Raw genomic sequence first — 17,477 nt, 5'->3', positions numbered from 1 at the left:
CAGAAGGCTATTAACCAAGAATATTTGCACTTTAAAAATCTTCAGATAAAATAATTCCAGTATAAACAAGAAAGAAGTGATTTTACTCATGGACATTGGTGACTTCTGGCCAAGTAAAATTAAGATCAAACCATTTTAAGTTAAAATTTCTTTATAAATAAAAACCATACTTACCACAATCCATTCAGCAATGTTTTCATAGAGCTCTGGACTAAAAATTGCTTTTTTAAGCCTAGCTAGAGGACCATCAGCATCTACTAATCTGCACCGCATGAAAACATCACAGTAGCCTCTAAAATCATTGCAAGGGGATCCAGGTTGCAGGGTGATGGTTCGACCACTGAAGTGCTTGTTCCATTGCACAGACCCTGTACTGGCACAAGTTGATGGGTCCACTGGAAAAGAAGTGCCAATATAAGTTGAAGATCAGATTTCCTAATGGGCCAGTTGGGGAAAGACAAAAGGGGAAAAAAAAAAAACAACTGCCTAAAATCATTACCATGACATGCTATATAGACCTGTATGACTTAGGCTGGATAATGCCATTAGTAATTCATTTTAAATGTTACAATATAAACAACCAACCAACAAGTCTTGATTTAGTGCCTACAATGGCTTTAAAACCTTATAACAGTGTTAATATAAATTACTGCCATAAAGTTGGCAATGTTGTGTCTAGTTTTATCATTTTAAAAACACTACAGGGCCATAATGCAAGAGACACAATGCTATGCTACATTTACAATTTTCTCAAGAGGACAGATTTACCTGTAAACTACCTATCCAAAATATATGTCAAAATTTAACACTTAAAATTTAGAGAAAATAATGGTTTTTAAACAGATTTTATACTATTATATTTAAATGCCTTACTTTTCTTCATACAGCAGACATGGCATAATTCCTTATCATCTTTGCCATCAGAACTGGCACAGGTACACTCCTCCAAGCCATATTTCTCACAGATAGAACCTGCACATTGCTGGATGAAAAATAAAAGACAAATTATTTAATCTCTGTACAGTCAAACCTATTGTTCATAGTAATAGCCAGGCAGGTATAAGCTTCCAATGTCAGAGTAATTAAGTGGAAATACATGAAAAACAAACACAGACAAGTATCAGAACTGGAATCATAAAAACACATTTGAAAAAGAGTAAATGCAAGTAATATAGTAAATCTTGTAGAGCAATGACAACTTAAAAAAACACTAAAACAAAAGCACAGAAAGAGATTAAGGAGCATAAAACTTAAATGTTCTTCATGTAGAATAAAGTGCTGTTCAGCCATGAAAGCTTTAAAGGCTTCACATTCAGAGAAAATCACCAGAAAAGTTCTTTTATTTAGGCTATGGAAATATTAATTTATAAAACTTAAAAGCAGTATAGACAAAGTCACATGCCTAGCTGTACAACTGTGTTTCCTCTAGAGAATATCAATGAAATGTAGTTGGAAAGATGAAAGATAAGTCAGTAGCTAATTGAATGCCACCTAACACATTCATGACTTTGTGAGGAACAGACAGTAATATTACTTAAACAGAGAGCAAGATTAATTACTTTAACTATGTAGCTTTAAGTGTCAGTAATTATCCTGAAAAATAGATTTTCTAAAATTACACAAAAAACCATAAAAAATCAAATGCTTACCCCATTAATGCACACTTGTGTATGTCTATTACAGTCTGTGAAGTTTGGTTTGGGATCAGATGCTGGACAGAGAGCTGTGCCGCCATTACATATTCCTTCTCTTGCACAGTCTGAATCATCCCGACACTTTTCAAACTTTGACTTGAATGCACACTGTGCTGTACAACAAGGACCTTGACTTGGACTAGAAGAAACAATAAGTGATTTAAAAAAGTAAATCACTAGGTATTTTCTATATACCATTAGATGTTAAAGCAGATTAGATCCAAATTATTAGATATGGTCCTAATTTATAAATTATAAATCTCATCTTTTAAATAGTAAGTATATCATTGGTATACAACTTCAAATATGGGAATAAGAGGTGACGTCAGCAAGATGGCAAACTAGAAGCCCCTAGCACTCTTCCCTTCCACAAAGACAGCTAAAACAATAAATGACCACATTTTAATGAAAACTAAAGGAGAGCACTGGAGCACATCAAAGGAGTTAGCAGAAACCCTTTTGAACATGGAAATTCAGGACAGCCACACAGAGAATGGAAGGGAAACACCAGGACTCTACTGCCCCATCCCCCAGCCAGGATCAGCTGGGAACCATCAGGAACTTCTCCCCATGGTGAAAAGGTAGGCAAGAGGATCCCAGCAGCCCTCACCAACACCTACAGTCCTCACTACTGGGGTCCTCTACAGTCCTCACACACACTGAGCCCAGCTAAGGGAGCTGCCTAGAGGCCACACAACTATGCTCTCCCCAGAGAGAGAACCAACAGTGTGCCCCATAACTCTGTGGCTCATGTGACTATTGTGCTATGCAATCCTTGAACTGGAACTAATGATGAAGTGTGCCTTATCCTCAAGGTGAGTAGTCACAGCACCCCTTTAGTACTCAGGCTAAACTGCCATCCCACAGCTTGACATCCCACAAGCTAAGCTGAGAGCAAATGTTACACCCTTCCCTGTGGGGCCAAGCAGTTCAACCTACCCTTCCCCTCACTCTCTCTAGGGGCTGGAGCTATTCCTCCCCTCCCCCAGGGTATTTTGGCAGAACATCTCCATTTACCTCTTTCAGCCACAGGTGTGCCCTGCCTCTAGGGGCCTTGAGCTGAAACTGCACATTCCCTTCCAAGGATACAGTGCTTTGGCAGAACCCTGCATCCGGGAGAAATAGTGCCCTGGCAGAGCTGAGCAGCTGTGCATCTCAGGCTGAGCTAATGTAGTAACCCACATCCTAGAGCAATGGCTGAGCTGAGACACCATGCCCTACAACTCTAGCACCCCACTTCCCTGGAGCTAGACTAGCCCCTTGGATTCTGAGCGGCTGAAACACTCCTCTTCCTGGAGAATAAAGTTATTGATGTCCCCAAGGCCCAAGTGACAGCTGTGCTTAGCCATTCCAGAGTGCTTGTTACTGCTACACTTGCCCTCATAGAGTCTAGGATACTGCTGAAGCCCACCATCCCAGAGTCTAGACTTACCACTACATGCCTCCTCATCCCAAGGGACCCAAGCTGCCATTGAGCCCTACTGGCTAAGGCTCCTGAATTACAGCCATATGCTGTGTCCCGGCTCAAATCTTTGGAGCACCTCTTCTTTCCTGGAGCCAGGCCAGGGCTGTGCCCTAGGTCCCACAGCTACAACCTGGCCCCTGGGCCCAAGCTGCTAGAGGATGCCACAGAGCCACAGATCCTGGCACTATGGGCAACCTACATATAACCCTGCCACAGAGAGCAAGACCAGGTGACATAATAGAAACATAAGGCACTAAGCCTAAGACTCCAGCCCCACATTTATTCTAAGCACCTGTACCTGGAACCCAGCACTGTGGCAGTGCTTTAGGCCATGTCAGATCTGATACCAAGAGGAATCCCCTTGGCTAAGTTTCACCATTGTGGGAAAAATGAAAATAGGAGGGCTCCAAAAGCCCTTACCACCAAGGACATTAACAATCTACACCACTGCTGTCACTACCACAAACTTCTAGATTGTAAGCCACTGAGGTGCCCATAGTTATTGTTGACATTGAACGCAGGTGAAGAAGCTGCACAGAGACTATACCACTGCACCTACCTGGAAACAGTAACCACTTCCTTCTCAACCAGCATACTAAGACCAAACTGCAGGTGAAAGTCTTCCTCTATGAAAGCCACTCTAGAAAGTTTGGAAGAGGCGACTGTTCCACAAGATACACAAACATCAGTGCAAAGACACAAGAAACATGAAAAGGCAAGTTGCTATGACCACCAAAGGAACACAGCAACTCCATATTAACAGACACCAATGAAAAGGAAATCAGTGAATTGCCAAGAAAGGAATTCAAAATAATGATCTTAAGGAAACCTGATGAGATATAAGAAAATACAGATAGACAATTCAACAAAATCAGAAAAACACCTCATGATATGAATGATAAATTTTAAAAAGAATCAAACAGAAATCCCATAGCTTAAGAATTCAGTAAATTAAATAAAAAAAATACAATAAACAGCTTTAATAGCAGACTTGATCAAACAGAAGAAAGAATCTCTGAACTTGAAAATACTGAGTTAAAGTAAATAAAAAAGAATGAAAAAGAGTGGAGAAAGGCTAAAAGACTTATGGGACACCATTAAATGAACAAATTTTCATATCATAGAAGTTCCAGAAGAAAAAGAGATGAAAACCTATTTAATGAAATAACTGAAACTTCCCAAGTCTGGGGATAGATAGAAACATCCAGACCCAGGAATCTCAAAGATATCCAAATATATTCAACCCAAAAAGGTCTTCCCCAAAGCACATTATAGTCAAACTGTCAAAAGTTAAGGACAAAGAGAGAATTCTAAAAGCAGCCAGAGAAAAGTATCAAGTCACATATAAAAGGATACCCATTAGAGTAACAAATTTCTCAGCAGAAACCTTACATGCCAGGAGAGAATGGGATAATATATTCAAAATACTGAAAGAAAAAAAAAATTGCCAACCAAGAATACTATACCCAGCAAAACTATCCTTCAGAAATGAGGAAGAAATAAAGTACTTCCCACACAAGCAAAAACTGAGGGAATTCTTCACCACTAGCCTGGCCGTTTAAGAAATGTGCAAAGGAGTCCAGCATTTGGAAGCGAAAAGATAATATCACCATCATGAAAACACACAGAAGTATAAAGCAAACTGGTAGAGCAGATATACAAATGAGAAAATGAAAGGATTCAAATGTTACTACTACAGTAAACTACCAAATCCCAATGATAAACAATGAGAAGAAAGGAACAAAGCATATACAAAACAACAAAAAAACAATTAACAAAATGACAAGAGTAAGGCCTCACCTATCAACAACCATATATGTAAACCAATTAAATTATCCACTATATCCCCAAGATATACATTGGCTGAACGGATTAAAAAGATGTATGACCAACCCACTAGAAAAATAGGGGGGGGAAAAATATATATGATCAAACTATATGCTGCCTGCAAGAAATTCACTTCACCTGTAAAGACACATGTAGACTAAAGTAAATGGATGGAGAAACATGTTCCACACAAACAGAAACCAAAAGCAAGCAGGAATAGCTATACTTATACAAGATAAAACAGACTTTCAATAAAAAACTGAAGAGACAAAGAAGGGCATTTTATAATGATAAAAGGATCAATTCAGCAAGAGAATATAACAATTCTAAATCTATATGCACCCAATACTGGAACACCCAGATTATAAAGCAAATATTACTAGATCTAAAGGGAGAGACAACTCTCAACAAATTTAAAAGAATTAAAAACATATCAAGTATCTTCTCTGACTACAATGGAATAAAACTAGAAATCAATAACAAGAGAAAATTTCAAAACTGTACAAATACACAGAAACAAAACAATATACTCCTGAAAAACCAATGGATCAATGAAGAAATTAAGAAGGAAATTTAAAAACTCCTTGAAACATATGAAAATAGAAATACAACATACCAAAACCTATGGGATACAGAAAAAGCAGTATTAAGCGGGAAGTTTATAGCAATAAATGTCTACATCAAAAAAAGTGCAACGTATCAATCTAACAATCCCTCTAAATGAACTAGAAAAGCAAAAACAAACCAAATCCAAAATTAGTAGAAGGGAACAAATAAAAAAAGATCAGAGCAAAAATAAATGAAATTCATACTAAAAAAAAATACAAAGGATCAATGAAACAAAAAGTTGGTTTTTTGAAAAGATAAAATTTACAAACTATCAGCTAACTAAACAAGAAAAAAAGAAAAAAATACCCAAATAAAATCAGAAACAAAAAAGGAAACATTATAACTCATACCACAGAACTACAATGGATCATTAAACACTATTATGAACAACTACATGTCAACAAATTGGAAAACCTAACAGATATGGATAAATTCCTGGATACAAACAACTTATCAAGATTAAACCAAGATTAAATAGAAAACTCGAGCAGACCAATTATAAGAAATGAGATTGAGTCAGTAATTAAAAGTCTCCAAACAAAGAAAAGCCCAGAACCTGATGGCTTCACTGCTGAATTTCAGCAAACATTTAAAGAAGAACTAATACCAATTCATCTCTTCCAGAAAATCAAAGAGGAGGGAATTCTTCCAAACTCATTCCACAAGGCCAGCATTATCCTGATACCAAAACCAGATAAGGGCACAACAGTAAAAGAAAACGATACTAGCAAATCAAATCCAGCAACACATTAAAAAGATCATTCACCACGATCAAGTGGGATTTGTCCCAGGGATGCAAGTTCAACACACACAAACCAATAAACAAAATACAATTACATTAACAGAATGAAGCACAAAATCCATATGATCATGTCAATAGACGTACAAAAAAAAGCCTTTCATAAAATTCAACATCACTTCATGATAAAAACCTTCAGAAACCTAGGTTTAGAAGGAACATACCTCAATACAATAAAGACCATATATGACAAACCCACAGCTAACATTACACTGAACAGGAAAAAGCTGGAAGCTTTTCCTATTAAGAACTAGAACAAGACAAGAATGCCCTCTCTCACCACTCTGAGTCCACATAGTAATGGAAGTACTAGCCAGAGAAATTAGGCAAGAGAACAAAATAAAGGGCATCCAAATTAGAAAGATGGAAGTCAAAGCATCCCTGTGTGCAGACAACATGATCTTATATATAGAAAACCCTAAAAGCTCCACCAAAAAACTCTCAGAACTGATAAATGAACTCAATAAAGTTGCAGGATACAAAGTTAATATACAAAAAGCAGTGACATTTATATGCACAACAACAAACTAGCAGAAAAAAAATTTAAAAAGCAACCCACTTACAATGGCTACAAAAAAATTAATGAAAAGTCTAAGAATAAATTTCATCAAGGGGGTGAAAGATCTCTACAATGAAAACTATAAAACACTGATGAAAGAAATTTAAGAGGTCACAAAAAATTAAAAGACATCCCACGTTCATGTATTGAAAGAATTAATATTTTGAAAATGACCATACTGCCAAAAGTGATCTACAGATTCAAGGCAATCTCTAACAAAAAAACAATGACATTCTTCACAGAAATAGAAAAAAATAATCCTAAAATTCAAATGAAACCACAGAAGACCCTCCATGAATAGCCAAAGCAATCCTAAGAGAAAGAACAAAGCTGGAGGCATCACACTACCTGACTTCAAAATGTACTACACAAAACTACAGTAACCAAAACAGGATGGTATTGGTATAAAACAGACACATACAGCAATGAAACAGAAAAGAGAACCCACAAACAAATCTACATTTTACAGCCAACTGATTTTTTACAAAGGCACCAAGAACACTCACTGGGGAAAGGACCGTCTCTTCAATAAATGCTGCTTGGACAACTTGATATCCATATACAGAAAAATGAAACTAGTTCCCTATCTCTTGCCATATACAAAAATCAAATCACAATGTGACTTAAATGTAAGGCCTCAAACTATGAAACCATTAGAAGAAAACACTGGGGAAATGCATCAGAACATTGATCTGGGCAAATATGTTTTAGGTAAGACCTCAAAAGCATACACACAAACAGCAAAAATAAGCAAATGGGATTAAGCTTCCCCACAGTAAAGGAAACAATCAACAGAGAGAAGAAACAACCTGTAGAATGGGAGAAAATATCTGCAAACTATTTATCTGAGGAGGGACTAATATCCAGAATACACAAGGAACTCAAATAACTCAACAAATAATCTCATTAAAAAGTGGGCAAAGCAGGTAAGGAATAAACAAAAAAAAAGTAGGGCAAAAGATCTGATTAGGCATTTCTCAAAAGACATATAAATGGCCAAGAGATACATGAAAAATGCTCAATATCACTAATTATCAGGGAAATGCAAATCAAAACCACAATCAAATATCATCTTAGGCCGGGCGCGGTGGCTCACGCCTGTAATCCTAGCACTCTGGGAGGCCGAGGTGGGCGGATCGTTTGAGCTCAGGAGTTCGAGACCAGCCTGAGCAAGAGCGAGACCCCATCTCTACTAAAAATAGAAAGAAATTATATGGACAGCTAAAAATACATACAGAAAAAATTAGCCGGGCATGGTGGTGCATGCCTGTAGTCCCAGCTACTCGGGAGGCTGAGACAGGAGGATCCCTTGAGCTCAGGAGTTTGAGGTTGCTGTGAGCTAGGCTGACGCCATGGCACTCACTCTAGCCTGGGCAACAGAGTGAGACTCTGTCTCAAAAAAAAAAACAAATATCATCTTACCCAGTTAAAATGGCTATTATCAAAAAGACAGATAAAAAAAAATAACAGATGCTGGCAAGAATGCAGAGAAAGGGGAATACTGGTACACTGCTGTTGGGAATGTAAATGAGTACAGCCACTATGGAAAACAGTATGGAGGTTCCTTATAAAACTAAAAGTAGAAATACCATATGATCCAGCAATCCTACCACCAGGTATATATCCAAAAAAAAGGAAACCAATATGTCAAAGGATAACTGCACCCCCTTGTTTACCGCAGTACTAGTCACAATAGCCAAGATATGGAATCAAATTAAGCGGCTATCAAGAGATGAATGGATAAAGAAAATGTGGTATGTTTACACAACAGAATGCCAACTGGCCATTAAAAAAAAAAAAGAATAAAATCCTGTCATTTGTAGCAACAAGGATAGAATTGGAAGTCATTATGTTAAATAAAATAAGCCAGGTACAGAAAGGCAAATATCACACGTTCTCACTCATGTGGAGGCTAAAAAAAGTTGATCTCATGGAGGTAGAGATTAGAATGATGGTTACCAGAGGCCGAGAAGGGTAGTGAAGAGGGTGATGAAAACAGGTTGGTCAATGGGTTCAAAAATACAGTTAGAAAAAAGAAATAAGTTCCAATGTTCAACAGTACAGTAGGGTGACTACAGTTAACAATAATTTATTATATATTTCAAAATAGTTATAAGAGAAGATTTAAAATGTTCCCAATACAAAGAAATGATAAACATCTGGGGTGATGGATACCTTATTAATAAATTATCCTGATTTGATCATTACACATTATATGCATGCATCAAAATATCATGTGTACTCCATAAATATATACAATTATGTATCAACAAAAAATTGAAACAAGAAGCTACTAAATTTAAACATTCTAATAAATGCAGAAAAGTGATTAACTGTCTTGTTTTCACAGTCAAAGCATACTATATTCCTCATTCTCACTCTATTTGCCTTCAGTGAAATATAGTAAGAGAAGTTATATTGGAAAATGGATTTAATGTTAGGTAATTTATCAGTGTTTTTTCAGTTACATCTGCATCAGTCAGTTTATCAGTTTGAATCACATTTACACGCTAAAATCAAACTAGGATATACAGACCAGCCATTTAAAAAGTATTGTCTAGGCCGGGCGTGGTGGCTCACACCTGTAATCCTAGCACTCTGGGAGGCCGAGGATCACTTGAGCTCAGGAGTTCGAGACCAATCTGAGCAAGAGCAAGATCCCATTTCTACTAAAAATAGAAAAGATTAGCTGGGCGTGGTGGTGTGCGCTTGTAGTCCCAGCTACTTGGGAGGCTGAGGCAGGAGGATCACGTGAATCCAAGAGTTTGAGGTTGCTGTGATAGACTGACAGACAGATAGATTAAATAGTATTGTATAAACAATATTCTATTGCTTATATCTATCACTACTGAAGTAATTTGATAAATGAAATAATCATGTGGCACCAAGTTATAAAAGTGTATGGATTCCATATTATCTAAATATTTAAAGTTAAGATTCTAAAAACATGAAAGATAGTCACATTTTTAAAGTTAGTAACTAAATAACATTTTTTTGAGAATCCTTTGTATGTCCTTATTAACACCCACCACACAAAATACAATTACAAGTAGTTCAATCTGCCAACAAGAGGACACTAACCAATACTATTTCAGCAAAACAAATAAAACAGCAATAAAGAAAGACAAAGTTTTAAAACCATAAACATCTCTTAATTTCAGTTTTATATGTGTTATAACTGCTTTCAGGTGACTTTACAGGAACGTTAACATTACTAGAATTAGCAAGGTACCTGCACTCTTTTCCAGGTTTCAGTTTACATTTTTTCCCCTCTGGTTGGTTTGCATCAAAGCAGCACTCATCTTTACACTGGTCACTATAGCCACAATCACACTGTTCACCTTGTTCTACCATTCCATTTCCACATATAGGTTGGCCAGATTCTGAGGAAAGTAAACAAGATAAGGTAAGCATTATATGCATACATTAATCTATTTAAAATTCACAAACTCTTTAGAGCTTCAAAACAAAGGGATAAAGGAAATCTTTGATGAATAAAAGAAATAGAGAACAAACTAGGAATCTGGAAATCATGAGACCTAATTCTAACAGGGGCTCTGCTACTAACTAGCAATACGACCTTGCACAAGTCACTTCCCTTTTGGGGCCCTTGACTTGTGTAGTGAGGGGATTTGACCTGATGGTCCCTTCTGGAAGTCGTAACTTGCTATCTAGGCCATGCCACACTGAACTTAATTGTACCATGACTGTACTATTTATATCACACAAATACAAATTAAGTTAGTACATCATCAATCAGGGAAAAAAATTAAATCTTTTTCCTACAGAAAATTTCAAATACACATAAAAATAATAAAAGCAGCAGCACAATGAACTCCCACATACCAATCACTTAGCTTTAACAATTACGGACTATGGAAAACATGCAGTTCTTGCTTCATTTACCCCCACAATTTATTTTTTTCTGAAGTATTTTAAAACACCTTCACCTATTATTGCTCCTGTAAATAATTTAGAGTATACTTCTAAGAGGTAAGAAGTTTTATCTTTTTTAAACCTAACCATTATCACATCAAACAAAATTAACAGTATGTTTAACAGCATCTAATAGCCAATCCATGTTCAACTTTCCTCAACTGTCTCTTTACAATACCAATTTGACAGTGAGTACATGCGGTGCTTTTTTTCCCATTCTTGTGATACTTCACTTAGTAGAATGGGTTCCAGCTCTATCCAGGATAATACAAGAGGTGCTAGATCATCATCATTTTTTGTGGCTGAGTAGAACTTCACATTTTATTAATCCACTCATGTATTGATGGGCACTTGGGTTGTTTCCACATCTTTGCAATTATGAATTATGCTGCTATAAACATTCGAGTGCAGATGTCTTTTTTATAGAATGTCTTTTGTTCTTTTGGGTAGATGCCCAGTAATGGGATTGCTGGGTCAAATGGTAGTTCTACTTGTAGCTCTTTGAGGTATCTCCATATTACTTTCCACAAAGGTCGTACTAGTTTGCAGTCCCACCACCCACCAGCAGTGTATGAGTGTTCCTATCTCTCCACATCCATTATTGTTTTGGACTGTTTGATAAAGGCCAATCTCACTAGAGATAAGCTTTTGGTTGTCACGTCTTTTAAGTTCTTTTAATGTACAATAGATTCCTCTCTTTTTATTTTTACACCATTTATTTGTTAAAGAAGTTCGGTGAGATTTTGTCCTATGGAATGCCCCACATTCTATTTGGATGATTGTAATGCAGTTAATAAGAAATTCTTTAAAAATATACATTAATTTTGCTCCTTACCTAGACAAAGCTTCTAAAGGGAAGAAACATGTATTATTTGAATTTTTTGTATTCCCATAGAGCCTAACCATATCAGGCCAAATTTTGGTTGATTATGGTTAGACAGTCTGGTCTAAGCACAGTGAATAATTTTAGAAAATTTTTTCACCTGTCTTCTACAGTTCTTTGATTTTTATCAATGGAATTTAAAATTAGAATAAGAGTGTTACTCTTTGTAAGATCATAGTATCAAACAACTTTAGCACCTGCAGGGAATAAGAATCAAATGCTTTCATTTTCTCGAAAAGAAAACTAACTTCTAAGGAGTTTGTAACTTGCTAGAGAACATATACCCCAGTATGGGCAAAACACAGACTAAACCTAGGGTCTCCTACGTCTACAATCTGGTGCTCTTTCCTTTCTACTCAATGCGGAAAATGGTCAGAGTACAGGCTTTAAATTGAGAAATGAATAAGTGGAAGGGAACACACCCCTACACAGGAACCCCACATAAGGAATATCTGAATCAAAAATGTTCTAGAAAGACTGGCTTTATATTCAGAAAGTTCATTCTTATCCTTGACCACATCAACTATTAAGGAAATCTTAAAAGTTATTGAAGCTTCATCCCTGTTTCACTTTAAAGAATCTCTTTTATTCTCTAAAACTAGAAGCTTGCATGTGTACATATATATTAAGTAAATAATGATTTTTTAAAAGTCTGGTAATAATTTTATAATTCATGTTACATGTAATTTAGGAGAAAAGAGAAAATGATAGTCAGAAAAAACTGAGGCAATATTTACTACATGTTAATTTTTATCTCATATAGAATTATTACTTCAAATTAGCGATGCGCTAACATGCTTAACAGCTTAAACAATAAAGGTACTGCTTAAATGCAAAAATTGTAATAGATAAACATTTTGTTATAATTTAAGAAACAGATTTCTTTCCCATAATATATACAAAACAATATGCTTGTTTTTAAAAGTCAACTTCAATCAGAAAGTTTGTAGTAAAAACCTACTTTACAAATGAAGAGCCTACCTGGCGCTTCTACATTAACAAGTGTTAGAAAAACTGCCAGTGATGGTAATAATAATAAAAAAGTGATAACATGAATGCAATTTCAATTTGCCTTTTTAAAAGAAAAAGGCTTTAAAAGAAAAAGCCAATCAATGAAAGAAAAAATTGATCAGTTGGAGCTCATCAAAATTTGAAACTTTTTCTCTGAGAAAGAACTGTAAAAGGATGAAAAGAAACAAGCTACAGACTGGGAGAAAAATATTTGAAAACCAATTATCTGACAAATGACTCGTATCTAGGCTACATAAAAAAACTCTCAAAACTCAAAAGAAAAAAATCTCCTTAGAAATGGCCAAAAAAATCTACAGACATTTCATCAAAGAAAATATATAGCTGGAAAATAAACAAGCATATGAAAAGATGTTCAACATCAGTCATCAGAGAAATGCAAATTAAAACTATGAGATATTACTAAACACCTATCAGAAAGGCTAACATAAAAAATCATGAAAACATTAAATGCTGGTGAAGATGCAGAAAAATCTGATAGTTCATATACTTCGAGAATGTGAAATAGTACAGCCACCCTGGAAAACAGTTTGGCAGTTTTATACAAAACAAAACAAGCAATTGTTATATGATCCATCAATTGGATTTTGGGGCAGTTATCCCAAAGAAATAAAAAAGTGTGTTCACACAAAAAAATCTGTACGTGAAGGTTTACAGCTGGTTTACTCATAACAGTTAAACACTGGAAACAGCCCAGATGTCCTTCAAGAGGAGATTGGTTAAACAAATGGTTGTATATACATATCATAGAATACCACTTAGAAATAAAACAGAACAAACTATTGATAAAGGCAACAATTTAGATGAATTTCCAGAGATTTATGCCAAGTGGGGAAAAAAAGGCAATTCCAAAAGGTTATATACTATGTTTTCATTTATGTAGCATTTTTGAAGGGACAAAATTTTAGAAACGGAGAACAGGTTGGTAGGGAGAGGGAAGGCACAACAGGAAGGAAGGGCAACACTGAAGGATCCTTGTGCTAATGAAACTATTCTGAATCTTGACTGTGGTGGTGGATGCATAAACTTACTCATGTAATAAAATTGTATAGTACTAAATACAGATACAAAGAAATGAGAACAAGAAAAACTGGGGAATAAGATCTAAGGATTGTATGAATGTCAACAACCTGATTGTAATACTGTACTATAGTTTTGCAAGATACTGCCATTGAGCGGAACTGGGTGAAAGGTACAGAGAATCTATTACTTCTTACAACTATGTGAATCTTCAATTATCTCAATAAAATTTTTAATTAAAGACAAAAAGCCATGTTTATCTGGAAATCTTCCTCAATTCTTTCCCCTTTGCTGTCCATATTTAACTTCTCTTTGCATGCTCTTCACGTACAAAGATGAATGGGCCTCAGTGTTTTTCCTCAAGTAATTTATAATCTTGAGAAACACGAACACACCAAAAAACCCATAACACAAGGTAGAATATTTAGAAAATGCTAAATGCCACACGGCTGAATACATTAAATGCAACAAGAAAGGCATAACAGACAAACGGAAAAACAAAATGTGATCTATGTATAGAATTGTATATTATTCAGACACTAAAAAAAAATGGAGTTCTGATACATGCTACAACATGGATGAACCTTGAGAATATTATGCTAAGTGAAATAAGCCAGACACAAAAGAACAAACATTGTATGATCCCACTTATAGGAGGGACCTAGAATAGGCTAATTCACAAAGACAGAAAGTAGATTATTATGATATGCTAAATGGCAGGGGAAAAAAAAAAAGAAAAGAAAGAAAGTAGATTAGAAGTTATCAGGGGCTGAGGGAAGGGGAGAGAATTATTGCTTAATGTTTACAGAATTTCTGTTCTGGATGATGAAAAGCAGTTTGGAAATGGATAGTGGTAATGGTTGCACAACATTGTGAATGTAATTAATATCACAAAATGGTATATTTAAAATTGGTTGAAATGGCAAATTTTATGTTATATATGTATTAATACAATGAGAAAAATAATTTCATGGCAGCTTTAGTCACATTAACCCAAACCCAAAAGCCCAGGTATTTATTAATAGAAGAGTAGATGAGCAAACTGGGATACATTCATGCAACGTAATACTACTCAACAATAAAAAGGACTAAAATTCTAATGAATCTCAAAATATTATATTGAGTTAAAGTAGCCTTCCACAAAAAGGTACAAACTGTATGATTCCATTTATATGGAGGCAAAACCAATCTATGGTGAAATAAATCAGATAGTGGTTGCTCGTGGAGGTATATTAGGAACAGAGACTGATTGGGAAGGGGAATAAAAGAACTTTCTGAGGTGGCAGAAATGTTCTCTATCTTGATAGTACTTAGTTTGCACAGGTAAATGCATTTGTCAAAACTCACCAAATGGGCTGGGAGTGGTGGCTCACACCTGTAATCCTAGCACTTTGGGAGACCAAGGCGGGAGGATTACCTGAGGTCAGGAGTTCGAGACCAGGCTGAGCAACATTGCAAGACCTCATCTCTACAAAATATTTTAAAAAATTAGCCAGGTATGGTGGCACATGCCTGTAGTCCCAGCTACTCAGGAGGCTGAGGCAGGAGAATTGTTTCAGCCCAGGAGTTGGAAGCTGCAGTAAGCTATGGTGACACCACTGCTCTCTAGCCCGGGCAACAGAGTGAGATCCTATCTCAATAAACAAAACAAAACAAAACAAAAACTCATCAAATGTGGACTTAAAATTTTGCATTTTACTTATGTAGAAAACAGAAAAAGAACTTCAAATGATACTAAACTCTAGTTAATGATAGGCGGGCTAAAGTGTTTAGGGGTGAAGTATACTGATGGCCACCACTTACTTTAATACATTAACTGCCATGTGATTTGTATTTAACTCACAACAGTTTTGAGCCCAGGGCCTCGTGAAGCATATGTAATGCATATGTCACTACCTTGGGAGCCATGTGAATATTTTTCAAGTAGCATATAACTCAAACACAGAAAACAATAAAAAATAACCAATTTTTCATTAAATTAGAAAGGATCATTTTGTTTTCGAAGTTTTTATTCTATTTTCATAATAAAACACTGTGGCCCCAAGGAAAAAACTTTTTTCCTAGGGTGACAGTTAATGTGTTAAATTGCAATAAAAATACAGATTGAAGGATGGACAGATTAATAAATATGTGATAAAGCAAATACAGAAAGTTTTAACAATTTTACAATATAGGTGATGGGTATATGGGTGCTTACTGTATAATTCTTTCAAGTTTTCTTAATGTTTCAAAACGCTTATAACAAAATGTTGGGAAAAGATACATACCAACAAAACAGTTGTTTCTCTTCTTCTCAAGAACTTGGCTTATATTTCTAATACTACAGAGTGAAAATTTATTGTTGTTAAGTTTGTCCCCGGATGTTGCTCTTGCATACATGATGTAATTGCCATTTTCTTTTTGTCCTAAATTCTTAGATTCTCCTGGTGTGCACTCTGTTCCAGAATCATGCTGTCAAACAGAATATAGAGTTACATAAACAGGAAGTAAAATAAGGTTTTCAGGTCATCTGATTAAATGTAATGTTCTCATCAAAAAGAACAATGGAAGCTTGTGGACTCTCCTTTACAAAAGATCTGACCATTGTTTTACACTGTGAGTAGGAAAACAGTTTGCTCTTCTAGGATCTACTGTCTTAGAAACGAAGGAAAATCAGTGGAGGTCTAGCCACAATTTATAGCTTTCTAAGCAGGAAATAGAATTGAGGACAAACTGTCATAAAAATCTATTAAAAATAAGCAAGCTCCCCTACTTTTAAAACTAGTAAGAGTAATATAAACTACTTTAAAATTACTAGATATTCTTTAAAATATATGCTAAATTACAGGTTATAACTAATTTGGGGAGACAGAGGTGGGGAGAAACAAAAGAAAGGAAACTAAATAGACTGGTACGGGGCTAAGCACACATAGAACACGAATCGAAGACAGCTAACTTATTAACCAGTATGCAAGAAAGAAAAGTAAAAATGCTGACTAGGGATAGAAACACAATGATCTATTTTAAAATGAAAATGAAGGAATGCCAAGAGGAAAAATGAAAATTTTGCTTTGCAGAATAAACAGGAGACAGAATTCTGTGTATGTGTAAATATGCAGAAGTGGTATTTGGTTTTGGTAAGTTTTATTGAAGCATCAGATATTTACAGAAAAGTTTCAAAGCATAGCTTTCTGAATTTTCTCAAAGTAAACACACTTATGTGACCAGTGCTGAGATCAAGCAAGCTAACCCAGCAGCCCCTGCCCTCCTTGGGGATATGCACTAAAACAAACAAACCTACCTCACAATGCTCCTCAAACAATTCAGAATATAATAGAAGGGGTGAAAAACATCAGGTACTACAGTAATAGTTCTATTTATTTTAAATCTTATTTTGAATACCCAATAACCCTACTCTCCAGAAAGAAAAGGACTGCCTAAAAAGGATTGCCATCTTTCATTTTCTACTTCCCATTCTGAGACAACTGTTAAAAATATGGCTGCTACTACCACACTTTTAGTCTCTCTGATACCTTTTGGCTTTCTCCTAAACCTAGATTCAGCACTTAACAACTCTATACTATTCTCCAATATTATCTTGCTTTACGTTTTCGTTCCATAGAATTCAGTTTGGTTTCTGATAAGGTATGGCATTAGAATTATTTTCAACATTAGAA

The 17,477-nt window shown here is 35.6% G+C and overlaps 1 protein-coding gene across 1 annotated transcript in view; it reads right to left on the bottom strand.

The window, feature by feature from the left end:
• The window catches only part of ADAM10 (ADAM metallopeptidase domain 10), a 127,583-nt gene that overhangs the window by 13,892 nt on the left and 96,214 nt on the right, over nucleotides 1-17,477 (bottom strand). The window contains exons 10-14 of the mRNA XM_069483412.1: nucleotides 16,089-16,272; nucleotides 10,186-10,336; nucleotides 1,650-1,833; nucleotides 874-982; nucleotides 175-395 (exon numbers count right to left, since the gene is read on the bottom strand). Coding sequence (XP_069339513.1) covers nucleotides 175-395; nucleotides 874-982; nucleotides 1,650-1,833; nucleotides 10,186-10,336; nucleotides 16,089-16,272 — 849 coding nt within the window. The remainder of the gene's footprint in view (nucleotides 1-174; nucleotides 396-873; nucleotides 983-1,649; nucleotides 1,834-10,185; nucleotides 10,337-16,088; nucleotides 16,273-17,477) is intronic.

This window comes from Eulemur rufifrons, chromosome 2, assembly GCF_041146395.1.
Source record: "Eulemur rufifrons isolate Redbay chromosome 2, OSU_ERuf_1, whole genome shotgun sequence".
Taxonomy (NCBI): Eukaryota; Metazoa; Chordata; class Mammalia; order Primates; family Lemuridae; genus Eulemur; species Eulemur rufifrons.
The sequence above is the reverse complement of the archived record's forward strand: the minus strand, read 5'-3'. Positions and strand labels throughout refer to the sequence as shown.